This window comes from Rattus rattus, chromosome 12 (genome assembly GCF_011064425.1).
Source record: "Rattus rattus isolate New Zealand chromosome 12, Rrattus_CSIRO_v1, whole genome shotgun sequence".
In the NCBI taxonomy this organism is placed as follows: Eukaryota; Metazoa; Chordata; class Mammalia; order Rodentia; family Muridae; genus Rattus; species Rattus rattus.
The window spans coordinates 83,270,467-83,288,930 of record NC_046165.1 but is presented as its reverse complement, the minus strand read 5'-3'; the positions used below and the strand labels follow the sequence as shown (position 1 = coordinate 83,288,930).

The following is an 18,464-nucleotide window of genomic DNA, read 5'->3' as shown; positions in this document are numbered from 1 at the left end:
GACTTGTATTTTATAAAGCTTGCTTCAAATTTGACTCAAACTTGTGATAGTGATCTTATTCTTGCCCATATGATGCAACATTTGATACGCTTATATTCTTACATTTTAAGGGTTTTTATTTATAAATTAACTATTAAATTGTTATTTAATATCTTCGCTTAATTTATTTTCAAACCTTATTAGTTTCATAAGAAGAGCTGAAAGTTATGTTGGCATTCATCATCACATTTATACTCATCAGTTTGAATAGAGATTATATCATTTCTCCTGGAATTAAGAGCACGATTGCTAAAGAGAACTCTTTACGTGTTCACTACTGAAGGGGTAGTTTATGAATGTCGGAACACAGAATGGAGCAGTATGAGGAGAATTCTGAGGACTTATGAGAATAGGCCAAGAAAACAGGACAAGAGTCCTGTGACCTCAGTTTCTTCAGATTCTTCTTGGAAAGTGCTTTTGTGCCCTTCCCATATGTAGCAGAGGGGAGCGGGTTTGCTTCAGATTATCTATTGCTGTTTACCACTGGTATTCAGAATGTTCACAGATTTACTCATATGACTCTTTTTTTTTTTTGAGGAATTTCTAAGCCAGTTTTATTTCTTCTGTTGAGAACTCTCTGTTTAGATTCCTTTCTCTCTCTTTTTTTTTTTTTTTGGATTGGATATTTTTATTTACATTATTATTCCCTTTCCTGGTTTCCAAGCCATAAGCCCTCTACCCCATCCCCCTCCCCTTCTTCTATGAGGATGTTCCCCCTCCTCAACCACTCCCCTTCCCAAACCCCCCGACATTCCCCTGCACTGGGGGGCTCCAACCTTGGCGGGACAAAGGGTTTCTCCTCCCATTGGTGCCCAAAAAGGCCATTGTCTACTACATATGCAGCTGGAGCCATGGGTCTGTCATATGACATTTTTAACCCTCAAAGTATAAAATAAACATCAGATGCTCTAGATAAAGTTACCCATTGCTGAGATTTTAGTCCATCTCATTCATCGGGTCCACTCTTCCAGACCTCACCATGTTTAGAGTAGGGACATATGATGATAAATTTATCTTCTTTGGTAGAAAGAGTGATGTTTACACTCTCTCTCTCTCTCTCTCTCTCTCTCTCTCTCTCTCTCTCTCTCTCTCTCTGCGTGTGTGTGTGTGTGTGTGTGTGTGTGTGCATGTGTGTGTCTCCTTCCCTCCCTCCCTCTCTGATAACATTCTGTTTCAATCATTTTTCCATCATAAAACCAAAAGGAAACAAAACAGAAAATCGGGAATACCCGATCCTCTTGCTTTTCTAAATGGATTACAGCATTTGCCTAAGCAACCAGGCTTCTCCTGCTTTCTACAAATAAACTATCTTGAATTCAAGGAAAACATCAATCTACCTTTATTTCCTGTTCTAACAAGATAAAACGTTCTAAAACTGATTTTGGAGCCAGAGGTAGCACAGAGGCATACTCTCGGCAGCTGGGAAGGGGCAAGCAGGAACACCAGGAGTTCAAGGGCAGCCTCAACTGTGCAGCAAATTTTCCATGCCAACCAGGTTCACATGAGACCCCAACTCAAAAGAAAATGACTTCTTCCGAACTGAAGGACGGACTAAGCGTTTGCTTTGCCTGCCCACGGCAGCTTTCATTACCCAGCTCAGAAGAACACAAAGTTCTGACAATCTATCCTCTAGTTCACTTCCCCCTCATGGCTTCCAGCTCTTTATATACGAATTGGATCACAGGGGAGGATGAAAACTTGACTGCTGCTAAGTCAAATGCAAACGGTCCTTTCTGGAACCCAAGCAGACTTGGGATCAAAGAGCAGCACCGCTGTTATCACATGAGCACAGTGGATCATTTTTCATTTTTCTAAGGCTCACATTCCATTCCTAAAAAGAAGGAAAATGAAGACGCATGGATTTGCAAATGTTGGAGTCACTTGCATGGATATCAGCAAACACATATACAAAGCTGGAAACGTGACATAAGGATTCTTCTGTGTGACTGACTGCCTATCTACAACAGCACAAAGTACACCGCAAGAACCATAGCTTGCACAAAAGCCATCACAATCTTTCACCAGAACTTCTGCAAGGACAGCTGTCCACTCCTTACCTGGGAGTAGCACTAGACATATGATTAAGTCATATACCCAGAATGATTCTATCAAAACATCTATTGCAAGCCTCTTCCTTTTGCCTTTAATAACATCCCCTTGTCCCAGCGTCCTCGTGATGCTCAAATTGACCGTGGTGCAAACTCTCTTTCACCACTGTGCTCTCCAATGCTCTGCTATCCTCAAATACACATCGTTGTTAAGAAAGCTTCTCCCTGACTGTCATGTAGACTTAACCGTTATAGTGGAGCTATTTAAATTAAATGGCACAACATGTAGAAAACAGCACAGTGAGTAAAATAAATGGCAACAACTCTTACTAAATTACAAGAGACCAAGGTGGCTGTGGTCATTTAAATGAGAATGCCCCTCATAGGCTCCAATATTTTAATACTTGACCCCACTTGCTGGTTCTATTTCAGGGGGTTCAGGAGGTGCTTTCTTGCACTAGGGGCAGGCTTTGGGCTTTGAGAGCTTAAGACCTCACCCTACATAGAGTTTGCTCTCCCTGTTTTTATGTTTGCAGTTGAGGATGTAAACATTCAGCTTCCTACTCCATGCCTACCATTTGTTGCAATGCTTCTGTGTCAGGACGGACTTGTATCCCTCCTGAAATATAAGCCAAATTAAACTCCTTCCATAAGTTATTTTTGGCCATGATGTTTTATCACGGCAACAGAAAGTAACTAAAACAATATACAAATACAGCAGTGAGTGAGGAAGAGGCAGAGGGACTCGTAATCTCAGCTAGTAGCAAGTGTGGACAGAAATGTCATCAAAACTACATGATTATCTGCCAATGTCTCAAATAAAGGAAGATAATTACTTTCTGGCCAACCTAGGGCACAAAGTTCTAAATAATTTCCGTTAGTGGAGTCATGGCGTGACCTACAGAATTAAAACCAGGAGCTCATCCAAAGCTTCCTGTGAACAACCAACTTCATGAGTTTGGCAGCTGAGGCTACTGCCTTGTAAGTCAATTGTTTGCTTGTGTATTTCCAAAGTAAACCCAGAATATGATCTCCATGAAAAGAAAATGTGCAATTTCAGTGCAAGATCAAGAAAGCAATGATTCAACTAGACTTCATATCATGTTAGAAAAATGTATAACTGGCAATGATCTCTCCAGAACCATAATATTGGAGGTCAAGTTGGTCATTTTTTTTTCAAATAATTTTCAAACATATAGCACTTTGAGCATTCTCCAACTAAAAACCGGCATAACGGGTGTTGTAAAGATTTATTGGTAAGCAACATTGTTCACTGTGCAAACGTAAGAATTTCAACCTTGGAATCCTGGGAACCCATGTAAAAAAATAGGATATTTGTGAGTGTGTGTGTGTGTGTGTGTGTGTGTGTGTGTGTGTGTGTAATACAGCACTACGAGGTACAGAAAAAAAGAGGATATTAGCCTTAGGTTCAGTGACAGACTCGTCTCAAGGGACTAAGGCAGGAATGGCATGATAGAGTAGGAATCCCAAAGCCCTCCTCCAGTCTTCATATGTGCATAGGTACATGCATTGTCACATACAACACACACACACACACACACACACACACATATTAAAAAAAATAAAAAAAAACAAAGTTAACTGTATTAGAGGCCCAGAAGTATGTATCTTTTACAGGGATCCTCGAAGGTTTTTCAAAGAATAAAAATAAGCATTTGAAAACTATCTGATTTATAGATTTAGTGGGATAATCACTGCAACAAGCACTCACTATCACAGTACACAGTTGTTGAAGTTATGGAGGGAGACATTTTATTTCCATAACCTGCACTGGGCGCCACAGTATGGACACATAATTTACACTGTCTAAAGAGAAGAAGACATGTGGCAAATAGTCCCTATTCTAAGTCTCCTCTACTATTGAGGGAGCTAGATCTTTCCATTCTCAAAGGAGGGTTCCTATGCTGAAATCCTAACTCTAGTACTTCAGAATGTGACTTTGTTTGGAAACAAAATCAAGCAGATAAAGTTGGAGATAGTCGTGATAGTAGAGTTAGAGAGTAAGCTCCTAATTCTGTGTGACATATGACTGGCATCATACACACACACACACACACACACACACACACACACACACACACACAGACACACACACAGTGTCATAAAAAGAAGGCAGAGACCAGAGGGCTGAATCATCCATAAAACAAAAAACACGAAAGACTTCCATCAAAGCAGTAGGATTTGGAGAAGAGTACAGATTAGACTCCTCCTCGTGACCTATGAAATGATTTTTTTTTACACACCCTGATCTCAAAGCTTTGGCCTTCAAAACTTTGCAATTATAAATTTCTGTGATTTATGATATAACCAGGCATCACTTAATGTCTGAGATAGGTTTTAGGAATGTATCCTTGGGTGATTTTATCACTGGACTTCATAGAATGGTTTACGTATACAGGCCAAGACGGTCACATTATCACTTGTGCTAAAGCCTGTTTTAGCAACTCTCATGGAATAAAATACACTCACGTTGCTGCACGGTCTGGAAATCAGCATATCATTTCAGAGGAAAAAAATTCATGTATACTCAAAAGTACCTTAAAATGTATGTTCAAAATATTAGCCCAGTTACCTCTCAGCAGAACATTGGGTAATATTTACTTGTTGGCTTTTGCTTATTTTGAGATTTTAATTAATAGGTGTATTGTGAATGTATAAAATGGTTCTAATATGGGTCTACCACCACCTACTTTCAAATGCAAGCACCAATCTATTTGGTATGTTTGGCACCATGCATGCACAAGAGGGGCAGGAGATCATACAGAGTGGACTGAAGATCCTTCACGGTCACCACCAACTGTATTACTGAGCAAATGTACTTTAGAAGGCCACTGTAAGACTTGAATGAAGACAGGATGGGCCAAGCTTTGCACGTTGGAAGGCGAGAGAAATAAAGAACACTATGTACTCCTCAAAGCTCCTACTTCTGTTACTAAACATGTTATTTTCTAATGTTCAATCTACTGTCAATTTTACACACAGCACAGCACTTCATCACCTTTAACATTTTTATTATTTCTTTGGAGTTTTAACTTGTGTACACATATTTCAATCCTATTTACTCCATATTTTTCACAGATCTACTTCCCCTTCCCTAGTCTAACTTTGTGTCTTTCTTTAAAAAACACCTTTCAAGCCCAATTTGTGATGCCCAAATATTCTTGGATGTCTCACCTTCCTCTGAAACATTGTTTAGTTATGGGTGCTATAACCTTAAAGAACACTGATCACTTTATCCCCGGCAGCAAGTAATTGCCAATCACTCCAGGGTTGGGGTGGGACTGGGCACCCAACTTTTCTTTCCATGCTGGAATTTTGTCTGGTTTGGGCTTGCACAGGTTTTGGATATTCTGCCATAACCACTGTGAGTTCATATGTGCCGCTCCCCTGCTGTGTCTTGTTTCCTTGTAGCCATCACTGTCTCCTGTTTTTACACTCTTTCCACCTGATCTTCTACAAGGATCTTGGAGCCTTGCAAGGGAGGGTGCAATATATAATATATAATGTATAATGTATAACATATAACATATAATATAAAATATATATCATTATACAAACATATACATTCACTTTAGAGCTAAGCATTCTGAAGTTTCTTATTTTCTGCATTAGTTGTTAATCACTAAATAGAAACTTCTCTCAGATGCTGATCAAGATTGATCAATGGGTATAATTAAACATCATTAAAAGGTGGTTTAATACTACATTTATTTAGGAACATAATAGGTCCTCTGGCATAGTAAGTATTCTCCTGGCACCCGTGGCATATATAGCCTTAAGTTCTTTGTTGGAAAATGGTTCCAAGTATGAGTTTCTATATATAGGACAGGACTTAAATCGGATCAGAAAGTGTTGGGTTACTACCATCATGTTCACAGCACATTGTACCCGTGGGCCTCTCGTGTCAGGTCAGTCACTGTTGGAGCTCACAGAGTTCACAGCAGGGGATAGCTGATGGTTAATATTTCCTCCAGTATCTTGTCACTTTTCAGCACTGTGGAAGCTAGCTAATGGGTAAGAAGCATCCAGGTCCATACTGGCTTGACGTCATCATATTCAATGACTCAAGTATGTGGTGTCTTCAGCAACAGCATATTACCACCAACATCTGGAGGGTAACAAATAACAATGGCAATATCCTGCAGTATTTGAGGTCTGTGTGATTCCATTGTCCAACACTTTCAAAAGAAGTACCCATTTCTGGCACTGGAATTTGTAATTTTAGCCTGAGGCATCTATCTATTAGGGGCAGAGTTGCCCTAGTTGTCTTGTTAAAAATCAATGTTGTCTCTCTCTCTCCCTCTCCCCCTCTCTCTCTCCCTCTCCCTCTCCCTCTCCCTCCCTCTGTCTCTCTCCCTCTCTGTCTCTCTCTCTCTCTCTCTCTCTCTCTCTCTCTCTCTCTCTCTCTGTCTCTCTCTCTCTCTCTCTCTCTCTCTCTCTCTCTCTCTCTCTCTCTCTCTCTCGACAAGCCCCATTAATTCCATTAATTCCTTGTCTCATCTCCCAGCTATGGTGCTAAGTATGGTTGCAGGCATGCAAAGACCATACCTGGCTTGATAATTGGGTACTAGGATCCAAGCTCAGGTCCCCACAGTATACAACAAACACTGTTAACCGTTGGGCCATCTCGCCAGACTGCATATATACTTTAAAATCAATTTCAAATATAAATGCATGAGTGATGCTGGTGACCTCATGAACAATTGTGCTTTTCTTTCAATTGCTTTATAAATGGAATTGAAAAGTCTAAGAGTGAAAATTCTTGAGTAAACCTCATTCATTATCTATGACTCATGAAAACAGACCTTCCCCACATCCTCAAATAACTGCAGTAGAGATGATTATTAATGGCAGCCAATGGGGCATTGTCCCATGGGAAAAATTCCCAGGGTAGCTGGCCCTAGTCTTTGTTTATTTTGATGTTTTTGTTTCTGTGCTTTTAAGGCTGAAGATTAAATTGACACTAGACAAGTACGCTAACACTGACAGCATTCCTGAACCAAGTTTAATTTCTAGGTTTAGGGACAGTCATCATTACTGAGCCTCTGAATGAGAACCTTCATATTTCGGTCCATACTTTTGTATTCTAAATGCCCATCCCATGTTAGAATTGAAAAAGTGGTACAGGAGTCTGCTCAAGGACTCTTCGCTATTTATAAAAATTTTAAACACATCTTGGATGTAGGTGAAAACCCCTAAGAAACTGGAGGCTCAGTGAAGTTGACTTGTGCGTGAACATATCCAAGGTTGGTGGTTCAGACCCAAGTTGTACCAAACCCAGCATGGTTTTGTTGCCCCCCTGTTGAGGTCGAAGTGGACCATTGTCTAGTTGTTATTCTGCGCTCAGCAGAAAACAGAGGACTGCAAGGCTTCCCCTTCTCTAACCTTAACCCCCCACACATCTCTACCTGTGGAATGTCACATAGCAGATTTGGTTAAGAATTCAGGATCAACATTTTTTCTCCTGATAAAAGCAAGTTCAGCTAACATCTGAAAAGTTCCTGAAATGTTTCCCCATGGTAATGAGGCACCTCAGTATCTTAAACCTTCAGTCAATGACATTTGGCCACCCTAGATATTCATAACCCTTCTGCCCAAAACGTATATAATCCTTGAACTGCCCCAAGTAATGTTGACCCAAAGCTGTTCCTGGTGTGTCGCCATTATCATACATATTCACAGGGCTTCCTAACCCCCTGACTCCTACCACCACCTCTCCCCTCCTCCATCATCTCTGCTCCATTTGCCCTTATTGACTGATATGGGCCAACATTCCCTGGGGAGCACATTTATTTTCTTTTTTTTAGTCAAGATCTCACTATATATCTCATATATATATACATATACATACATACATACATATATATATATATGTATATATATATATATATATATATGCTAACCTAGAATTCCCATTATAGACCAGGCTGGCCTCAACCTCACAGAAATCGTTTCTGCCTTCTGAGGTCTGAAACTAAATGCATATACCATCATATCTGGCCCGTCAGCACATTTCTGAATCATGTTATAATCTCTTCCCAGCCAGTCACCTCCTGTCCAGGTGCAGTGTTTCTCCGGATCTCCATGCTTCACTCTAATCATGGGCGAGCACCTGCCAGGCATCCAGAATTGCTATTCAATCCAAGTCTTTTTCCCTTTGTAACTTTGGCCCTCTACTTCAGGAAGGATTCCAGCATGTCAACAATCTGTCCATCAGGTACAAGCAAAACCATCAGGTGAAGTCATGGTACAAAAGCAGAGACAAGCAGTCTACACTCGAGCAGATAGATGGGTGAGCACTTCCTGTTAACACCACAGAGAAATCTCTTCACATTTGGCACACTAATTCTTCAAATAACGAATTTAAGGAGCCTCCGTTCTCAAGTGCAGGAAGCAGACAAAATTCATGCATTTCCCATCACCAACGATGGGGACTCATTTGGCTTAAGTAAATTCCCAACTTTGCTAAGGATCTAGAGATTTTCTGAGTTCCTCAGATGTCTTCCTAGGCATATGTCCATAACAGATTTCTGAATTTGCTTTTCCTTAGGGAGTGGACTAGTAAATGAATATTCTATAAGATATACAAGATAAATAAAATTTTTTGAAGAAACAGGAATCTTTTTGAGTAATAAGAATTCCATGAAAAGTTATTTTAGGACACATAGCATTTAAATTTTGCTTCATTTTCTGGTTTCTTTGTTAGTAGAAATGGAACTGAATTAAGAATGAGAAGAAAAATGTAAACTTCTTAAAGCCTTGTATTTTATCAATAAATGATAGATACAGTTATAGATTCACATCTTTTTTTATTATTGTTTTCAGTGGGGGAAATCATTGACACCTGTGCATGAATGAGGAGTCTCTAGTAATGGAGAGAATTGAGGAAGATGATCCAGAACATGGAATTTGGTGTCCGGTCATATTCACATCCTTTGTGATTTACCTGTTGTCTGACTTTAGAAAAATGATTTGAGCACCCCATTTGTAAGCAAGGCTATTAAGTAGCCCTCAGAATGTAATAAGAAACCATATAAGTCACTGACAACAATTAGAAAGCTGTTTTTATCTACATGTTAGAATTAACACTATTAGTATATTATGGCTTATGGTTGCCTCACCATACACCTGTTCCAGTGGGAAGATAGTAGAAACACACACACACACACACACACACACACACACACACACACACACAGAGCATCATTAATTACTAGTGTAATACTGTGAAAACTGTGTTTATACAAATCTAGAAGTCTAGAGAGAGTTCATTGCAATTGTAAGTATAGCAGCATCTTCAACAAGGTCTTCCCCAGTTACAGTCCCATAGCTGTGGTACAGGTTAGACACTGCTAAAGGTTTTGCTAACATGTAGCCCCTACAAGCAAGCAAATGATGTGACACTTATGATACCAATGTAAAGACTCCACAACTTTAAAAAATTAAATTAAATTAAATTAAATGGGCCCAAACTCTAGTACATGGCTGACTCAAAATGCATATTTCTTCAGAACGTAGGTGAATTTTGCATATCAACTAATCCTTGTTCTCCTTCATTAAACAGACAGCATTTAGCACACAAAGCAAGCAAATGATGTTTCTTCATATTTTCTGTTTCCTATCACACCAACAAACACACTTCACACTACACATACACTCCACACACCCATATATACACACACCACACACCACATACTTACACAAACACAACACATACTTACACAGACATACACACAAAACACATACTTATACCCACACATATACTTAAACCCACACACACCTACACAACACATATGCTTATACACACACACACACACACACACACACACACACACACACACACACACACACACCATTTTCATTGTCCATTCATCTGTTGGAAAACATCTAGTTTTACCACCTGTATCCAGACCCTTCACTGGGCCTGTTATGCCCATAACTTTAAAGATCGTCCCTTCCACTGCTCCATTAGAAAGGATGATCTAGAGGAGAGTGGCTTGATTTTCATGATCCTTTAAAATCAGGCCATGAGTGACAGAATAACAGTGGACATTTGACCCATGGGCAATGAATCCATATGCTAGTTTATTGGCTTAGAATATGGCCTGGGGTTGACAGTTGGGTTAAACTGAAAAAGTGACCAGCCAAGGCAATCAAATCCCTTCCTTCAGGGTGTCAGATGAGAACCCTGGGTAGAATGAGTGAGATCCACAAGGAGACTATGCTGAGAAAGCAGGCAGGACTGTGTCTAAATCCTGGAATGGCAGCCCCCATGCTAAGGACTCCTGCTGCTTGGGTCACTTAGCACTTACTTATTATTTTTATAAGGGTTCTCCTATGTTGCTAAATGGTGAGAAGGCCTATAATATCCATTTCTCATCCACATTTCACTCTGTTTATGTGAGGTAATCTCTTTCACAACTAAGATTGACAGTTTATCATGTACTTCCACGAAGCCCTTGCAATTCTACCTCACAACAGATTACAGGAAAGGACTGTGTTATCTAGAACTCATCTATTCTTCCTCCATTCTGTTTCTTTCTTCCCTCCTTTCCTCACCTCTTCCACTGAATAGTGAGTAAACCCTTGGTCTTGGGAGCTATAGAAGGATTGGTAGATGTTCTTAGAGTAAGCTTTTCTGTATTCCAAGAGCTGCACTAAATCTTTAGTATGTGCAGATGAATAAGACAACATTCTATCTTGGCTAGAATGCAAATGTATCACGAGGAAGTATGCTCTAGATACCATCAAGATGTCAACATCAATGAGCAAAACCTCCCTATCTAGACTGACACCCAAGTGAAAAATAATTCACTAGCCAGTTGGGGTTGGGTAAGATGGGAAATGGAGTATGTTCTAAGCAGAGAAATTGGCATGTTTGAAAGACACCTCATCAGCAAGAAACCATTACCAGGACTTTCAAATGTCCAGGAAATATGAGACATGTGCAGAACAGGAAAGGGGCTTGACAAGGGTGATCTGGACTCCCCCCATGTGCATGTTTGCTCGGGTGATGAGTTACGTTCAACTTTCTCTTTCATATGTCTCCACGTGTGTATGTGTGTGTGTGTGTGTGTATATACATGTGTGTATCAATGGATGATGTGTTTGTATGTGTGTCCATGTGTGTGTCCTCACAAGTATGTTTGGAAACCAGAGGGCAGCCTTGCATATTTGTCTTAGCATCATTAAAAGTTATTTATTTATTTATTTATTTATTTATTTACTTGTTTACTTATTTATTCATTTATTTAAAGGCCTTATCTCTCCATTATTTGATTGAAGACCAAGTCTCAAGGATCACCCTGTCTCCCCCTCTCAGTGCTGGGATTATAAGTTCACACCACCATGACTGACTTTGGGGGAACAAATAGGTCCTGATGCTTGCACAACAAGCATTTTGCTGGCTGAGCCATGTCCCAAGTCTGGGTCTCACTCACACTTGTGACTTCTGAGGAGTCTGAGGCAGAGACTGAAGGGTGGAGGCTGTTTAAGAGAGAAGGGTTCAGCCCTGTGGGGAGTAGAGCTCAAGCTCCCACACTGCACACCTCCCCACATGTTCCCCGCCACACCCTCCATCCAGCAGTCTGCTGCTCTCAGAGTCACATTCAGAAGCACCCATCCTTTGCTGTCAGGACCCTTGCTTGTCTAATATGCACTTTAACATGCATGGCTTCTTTTAAGACTCCTGGCACCATGGGGAAGCAGGCAAGGCGTGTTTTCTCCAATGTCCAGATGAGGAAACATATTCCTACCAAAAGGCTAAGTTAATACCTGAACAAGAATATGCATAAATGCAGCAGAAGTGAAAAAAGCCCACGGAAGACAGAGACACTAAGAAGTCCTGATTTTTGCAGGTCTAGAATTTTTTTTGAACTAACACATGACTATTTTCCTTGTCACTTTATACCTGGGGCAGGCAGAGCTTGGAATCCTCTTGAAAGAAATTTCCCTGTATTATTTGTCCCTGTTCTGATGGGCCTTCACTCCATCTGCCTCAGTAAACTCAGAGAAGCCTTATGTGCTAAATTCTGGGGGGCTGCTAAGCACCATGCATGTGTCCATTCATATTCCAACTGAACACAATTTTGTCAGAGATGAGAAGGTTATAATTAAATCCACCACATTAACTTAGTTTCAAATGCATCGGGCCCTTAATGGCAGAGTGCCACTCAGGATTTTGATGTTTTATATCACAATTCACCATTTTGTTTATATTGGGGGGTTGCTTCATGAATGCAAAGCAAGAGAATGACAGTAAAATGTGACTAGAATATTGACTTTATAATAAAAGTCTCTTGTAGATATTTTATGTGAAAAGATTGTTTTAATTAAAACTTCCTTGGTTAACTAATGATGAGCAAAAAAGGAAGCCAAATATAAGATAATAGATATCTGTTGGATAGCTGTTGAATTTTTGCTAAAAAAAGATATTCCTGGCAATTTCAGAAAAAGTCTCAAATATGTTTCTTGATGGGTCCACAAAATAAGACACTATTGGCTTTTAAAACTTCTTTGAAACTTTGGGATCCAAGACACTGAACACTTTCCAGATGGGAGAAGACTGTAGCATTGAAAGAAAATACAGCGTGGAGTGAGGCAGCCAAGTCTTGGCTTTGGCATTCCTATTGGTTTTGTTCTCAATGAGTTAGTTAGGAATTTTGAGCCCAAGATGAGATGACATCATAAAAACCATCATGGCTCATGAGACTTCCTACGGAGCTCTCAGGGGGATGTAGTTATTATCGCCTCTCTTTCTAGAAGTTTGAAAGTGTGACCATCGTTATATTCCACTCTGTTATAGGTATCAGTTGATTGTTACTGATACCAGGGATTATGTGTGCTATCTCTTGATAGCAAGAACGCAGAACAGGTGGGATGTTTCTTGGAGAATATAGCTTTGAACTTAGGTTTAGAAGTGGAGATTGTATAAATCCTAGTGCTACCATTTAAATAGACCGAATTTCTGGGTGGGCTGGCCTCATGATGGAGGTAAAGAGACAGAGATGGGAGCTAGAATAGAAACGTGAGGTCCAGAATAGTAGACACCTTACAGTATAATTAGCACTGGACATCAGAGAATGAGGATTCGAGGAATGGAGTAAGTTGTTTCCATAAAGGCAGAATCTAGAGACTCTTGGAGCTGCAGCAAAGTGCTAAAGGACTAGGCAAGTCACATAGCATCATTAGGGACCAGAAGTCCCAGAACTGTTCCAACAGGGCTAGCATTTAAAGCATTAGTATGTCCTGAACAACGCAAACATGTTGAGTCCACTCTCCACCTTACACAAAAACCAAGGTGTAATCCCAGAGCTTATAAATAGCAGAAGAAAGAAAGCAATGTGTTTACAACAAATTTTTACATACATATATATACACAAATTTATATATATACAAATTTATATATGTATACTATATATATATATATATATATATATAGAGAGAGAGAGAGGTGGGGAGGGGAGGGAGGGAGAGGGAGAGGGAGGGAGAGGGAGAGGGGAGAGGGGAGAGGGAGAGGGAGAGGGAGGGAGAGGGAGAGGGAGAGGAGAGGGAGAGGAGGCCATTAGCAGTACTGAAGTAACAAAATAAGAATGGCCAGTAGAAGATTGGATGGTATGATATGTTCATGGCTTTTCAAAACATGAAGACAAGATAAATTGGATATTTTATAACATTTCCAAATAATGGTTTAAGAGCTTTATAGGACATAATTTCTCATCATGTAATAAAGTAAATTAATGACCGGACTCAGATTTGTGTTTTGAATCTCTGACTTTCAAGGGTTAATGACGGTTTCCTCACCCCATCCCTTAAAAGAGATCAAGGGTGGAGAAGCTTTGCCAGAAAGTGATGGAAAGTAGCTGACTCTTTCCTGCTATGCTTTTTTATGTTACTAAGAGTTTAAATTTATTTCATCTACAAGCTCTTCATGAGGAGAGAACATATAAAACATGTCATCCCCCTAAGAGGATGTGTTTGCATGGGAATCAGTTCGAATGGTGCATACATGGGAAAAGTCTTACAACGTGAGTTTCTAAGAAGCACTCACATGTATGACTGTGCACAGGTAACATACCTGTACTTCTGACTTTCATGACTTTCCTTCTGTCCCATTCTCTACTACTAACTGCCAAACTATATCTTGTCCAACAAAAAAATCACTATTTATTACTTAAATTTTATGGATTGTCATGCTTCCCTACATGTTGGTATAAAACACACAGAAACACACAGACCCACTCCCACACTCTCTAGTTCTGTAGAGAGCATGTTGGGCTGGGCAGGTAACATGCATGTCTGGTGGACTATGTGATTTACATGCAGACTTATGGAGAGAATATCATTCCTCCTTTGAAAGTTTTATGAAGTGTTTTAAAAAAGGAAAGTTTATTTGCTTTCTTTTCTGTTTTTAAGAATTGTTTTGAAGCAGGATACCACCGTGTATCCCAGGATGATCCCTTTCTCCCAGCCTCCTTAGTCCTTGGGGTACACGTGCATACCGCCATGCCTGGACTCATTTTATACAGTATATGGGCATCACCCTGCATGTAAATAGATATTTAACGTAATTCATTGCTTTTAATGGTAGCATATTTCACTATTTGCACAAATTTCAGCTTGAAGTATTTCCCTACATGATTTAATGGCTGTTTCTATTTTTCTACTGTAAATGAGGTTGTAATAAATATCCTTGAACACATTGTCGCGGTTTACGTGTAAGTGTGCTTCCAGATCTTTGCATGTTGAAACCTGATCACCCAAAGGGTGATTGGATGGTAGCACATTTGTGACCCGGATCACTCACAAGGTCAGAGACCTCATGAACAGCATTGGTGCCCTTAAAAGGGGCAGGTGAGGACACAGGGAGGGTGCCATCTGTAAACCAGAAACTGGGCTCTTGCCAGACACAGAGTCTGTCAACCTTTGATTGAAGTTTTCAGCAGTCAGAACTGTGGGAAAGAAATATCTATGATGTAACAAGTATTCGATTTAAGGAGATTTGTTACAGCAACAAGAGGACTACAGAAGCACACATCTTCTTGTGGACCTCATTTCCATGACTATAGATACTGACAAGGATTATAGCTTAAAGACTGGAGACTCTCAGCCTCAAAGCCACTTTCTATCACTTTGTCAGCTTCTACAAAGGACGAGAAACTGGCTATGGGGAGTGCTCTATCGTTGCCAATGGACAGTTTTCCAGATCGCCCACTGTTCACCACATGTTCTGAATGGGACTAGTAGAAGACACAGAGACAGAACAAATATGTATTGTACCAGAAACTATACTTCCTCCTGATGTCACTGTCACCTGCATATAGGGTGCATATGTCTCAGAGCAGCTCCACATGTCACTGCACACACACAGGGGTATATCTGCTCTTCACCTGCCAAGTGCTGTTATCCCTGTCTCCAGGCAAAATGGCCTATAGTACAGTGCAATGCAGTGTGACGCTCCTTATGGAAAGATAATAATAGATAATATATAGATAATAATAGACCAACAAATAACAGAAGCCCAGAGATTGATGTGAGTCACTCAGTTTAGGGGTAAAAAATGGGGAGGAGTATGGGACACTCTTTACTGAAGAGTTAACGTTTTAGTTAAGAACAAACATCTCCTTTAGGCCTGGAATGTGAAGAGAGACATAGTCACTGGGGTAAATAGCAGTGACTCTGAGCTTTGGAGAGACAGTGTGACCCAGACTCTTGCTTCTTCAGCATTGATGCATTTGAGGATTAACCACAGGGGTTTGTTTTGAACGATGGTTGACGAATGTCCGTCTTCCCCGCATTCTGATTTGCTGTCCAGAAAGCTATTATCGAAACAAACTTACTCAGATTGACCAGGCTTTTGAAATCTATGAATAGAGACCTCATTTGAAAGGCAAAATTCCTGCTAAAGAATGAGGGACATTCCAAGTAAATGACAATGTGAGATAGTCATATGTTCTATCAGAACATTATGTCAGGTTTCTGAACTTTGGGGGGATGAGTTGACAACTAAAGTCTTATTTTGATTTTTTTTTTAAAAGCTATGCCTTCACAAGATGTTCTAGTTGATGACTAAGTTAATGAATGTGAGACAGGGGTTAAGGAAGACAGCTGAAAGGTCTTTCAACTGTGAGTATTGGAGGTTTGCCTGACTTGGCCACAAGGAAAAAAAGCAAAACCAACCAACCAATATTACGGCTGTCATGTCATTTTACAGCTGATAAACGCACTTTCTGCCAAACCTCACAGTCTGAGTTCAATCCCAGGAATCCATATAAGTGAACAAACATATGAGAGAACCAAATCCCATATGTTGTCCTCTGACCTCCACATGTGCACTAACCATGGCCTCCATGTACACACACACACACACACAGACACACACACACACACACATAGAGAGAGAGAGAGAGAGAGAGAGAGAGAGAGAGAGAGAGAGAGAGAATATAGTATCAGAATAGCCAATTGAAAGCCAGTAGCTGGAGCCTACCTAAAGAACTTTCTTGAAGAGGTTAAACTGATCCAATCAAGCATTGTGATTCAGGTCAATTCACAGGGAAGATGTGATTACCACTAGACTGTGAGGTAAACATGCATCACACTTGTGTAGTGAAAGCCAGACACACACCCTTCTCTCCGAGTCTGAAGCACAGAACAGACTCTTACATAATTTCCTAGCTGGTCCATGTTATCGCCTGTGATTAATGCCACATGACGGGCTTTGAACTTTCTGTTCAGATGGCTTCTCTAGCCTTCCAGAGCTCCCAGCAAGACGAAATGTGTGACCTGTAGACTTCACTCCGGATAACTGTCATTCCAGGCAACAACATTGGCATTGCTCCATGAGGCCTCGTGAGTAACCATTTTCGTGCCTTGCTCCCATCTACAGACAGATTATCACAGGACTCTTGAGGTGGCTTTTTAAATCAGAAACGATTCAGAGACGCAATATAAGTTCCCACAGCCCAATCCCTAGAGAAAGCTTATCAAGGATTCGACTGAAAAAAAAAAAAAAAAAGAAAAGAAAAACACGGTAGAAAGATGATACTAGGGAAGTCCTCCTCACTTATAGTATCCTCTCTCCAAAGCCTCCTGGAGTATACTGTAGCTGGAGCTTCTAGTCAGTGAGTCTCAGCGACCTGAGTATCCATACAGAGAACAGAAGCTGTCCGAGTGCTGACCAACTTTTCCAGCTTGGACAAGTCCTTGCAGCTCTCCTCTGTAATGGTTCCCTACCCAGTCTGGTCTAGGGCTCACAAGTGTACCGAAGAGAGGCCAGAGCTCTGTGGAGGCTTCTCCTCCTCCATCCCACCTCCCCTGCTTCCCCAGAGCAGACCCTACTGGCCAGCAAGCTGCGAAGGGAATTGATTCGAGCTCCTGCATAAATGCATCTACATTTCACCTGAATCCCAATGTGACCTCGACCCTATCTAGTAGCCCCAGAACCGCACCTCTGGAGCAGGCAGGATAGGAGGAGGCTCGACCCTTGGCTATGAACAGAACCGGGCAGAGAGCGCCCCACTTGACCTCTTTCTACCTGGCAGTTAGATGCCTGCCAGCTACTCACCAACTCCAGGGCTCGCAGGAAGGCAAGGGGTTCCTTCAGTGCCCGAAAGGTTCCCGCAGAGGCCAGCTACGGATGAACGAGAGAGGGGAGAGAAAGTAAAAGTATGAGCAGAAGGCAGGGAACACCTGTCCAGTGTATCGGCGTCCCTGGCGTTCCCCAATCCTAGGCCAACCACCCTGCCTGTCCTATTCAGTTCTACCTGGCTCACAGGGTCCATGGCTCGCCCTTACTCTGTCTTCGCTCGCACCGGTTCCTTTCAGGAAGTTCGTGTGACCCACAGCTCCTAGGGTCAGAAGCCACTTCAGGCGGTGGGCAGCTGACCTGGGACCCAGGCGGAGAGCGCGGGCTGCCTGTGCCAGCTCGCCCGGGCTCGTCAGTGCTTTGCGCTCGCTAAGCTAGCGCAGCGGGAGGCAAGCCCAGCCAGAGAGGGGTGGGCGGGGCAGAGTGGGCTGGGGAGCAGCAACAGAGGAGGGGAGAAAGCCAAGCCATCAGGGCCAGGCTGTCATTGGCCAACCGCACGCTCCACGGGGGAGGGCGTCCGGGTGGGCTAAGCACAACCCTCTCACATTGGTCCAGACCCCGTGCGGACGCAAAAGCTGCTCTAGGCTCCGGGGAAACTTTGGGGCTGCTGGCTGGCAACAGTGGACTAATGTCCTCAGCAAGAAGGCTGCTGGCTGCAAGAGAAGTTAGGGGCTTCCGGTAAGAAAAGAGCACCCAATGTCAGGGGAGACACGCATTCACTCTAGTGACTTCTCTATGACAAAGACACCATAGATCATTCCAGTCATTATCCA

The 18,464-nt window shown here is 41.5% G+C and overlaps 1 protein-coding gene across 1 annotated transcript in view; it reads right to left on the bottom strand.

Moving 5' to 3' along the window:
* Synpr (synaptoporin) overlaps positions 1 to 18,063 on the bottom strand; it is a 324,758-nt gene extending 306,695 nt beyond the window's left edge. The window contains exons 1-2 of the mRNA XM_032918342.1: positions 17,870 to 18,063; positions 17,671 to 17,736 (exon numbers count right to left, since the gene is read on the bottom strand). Coding sequence (XP_032774233.1) covers positions 17,671 to 17,736; positions 17,870 to 17,887 — 84 coding nt within the window. The 5' untranslated portion in view covers positions 17,888 to 18,063. The remainder of the gene's footprint in view (positions 1 to 17,670; positions 17,737 to 17,869) is intronic.
* Positions 18,064 to 18,464: the final 401 nt, after the last annotated feature.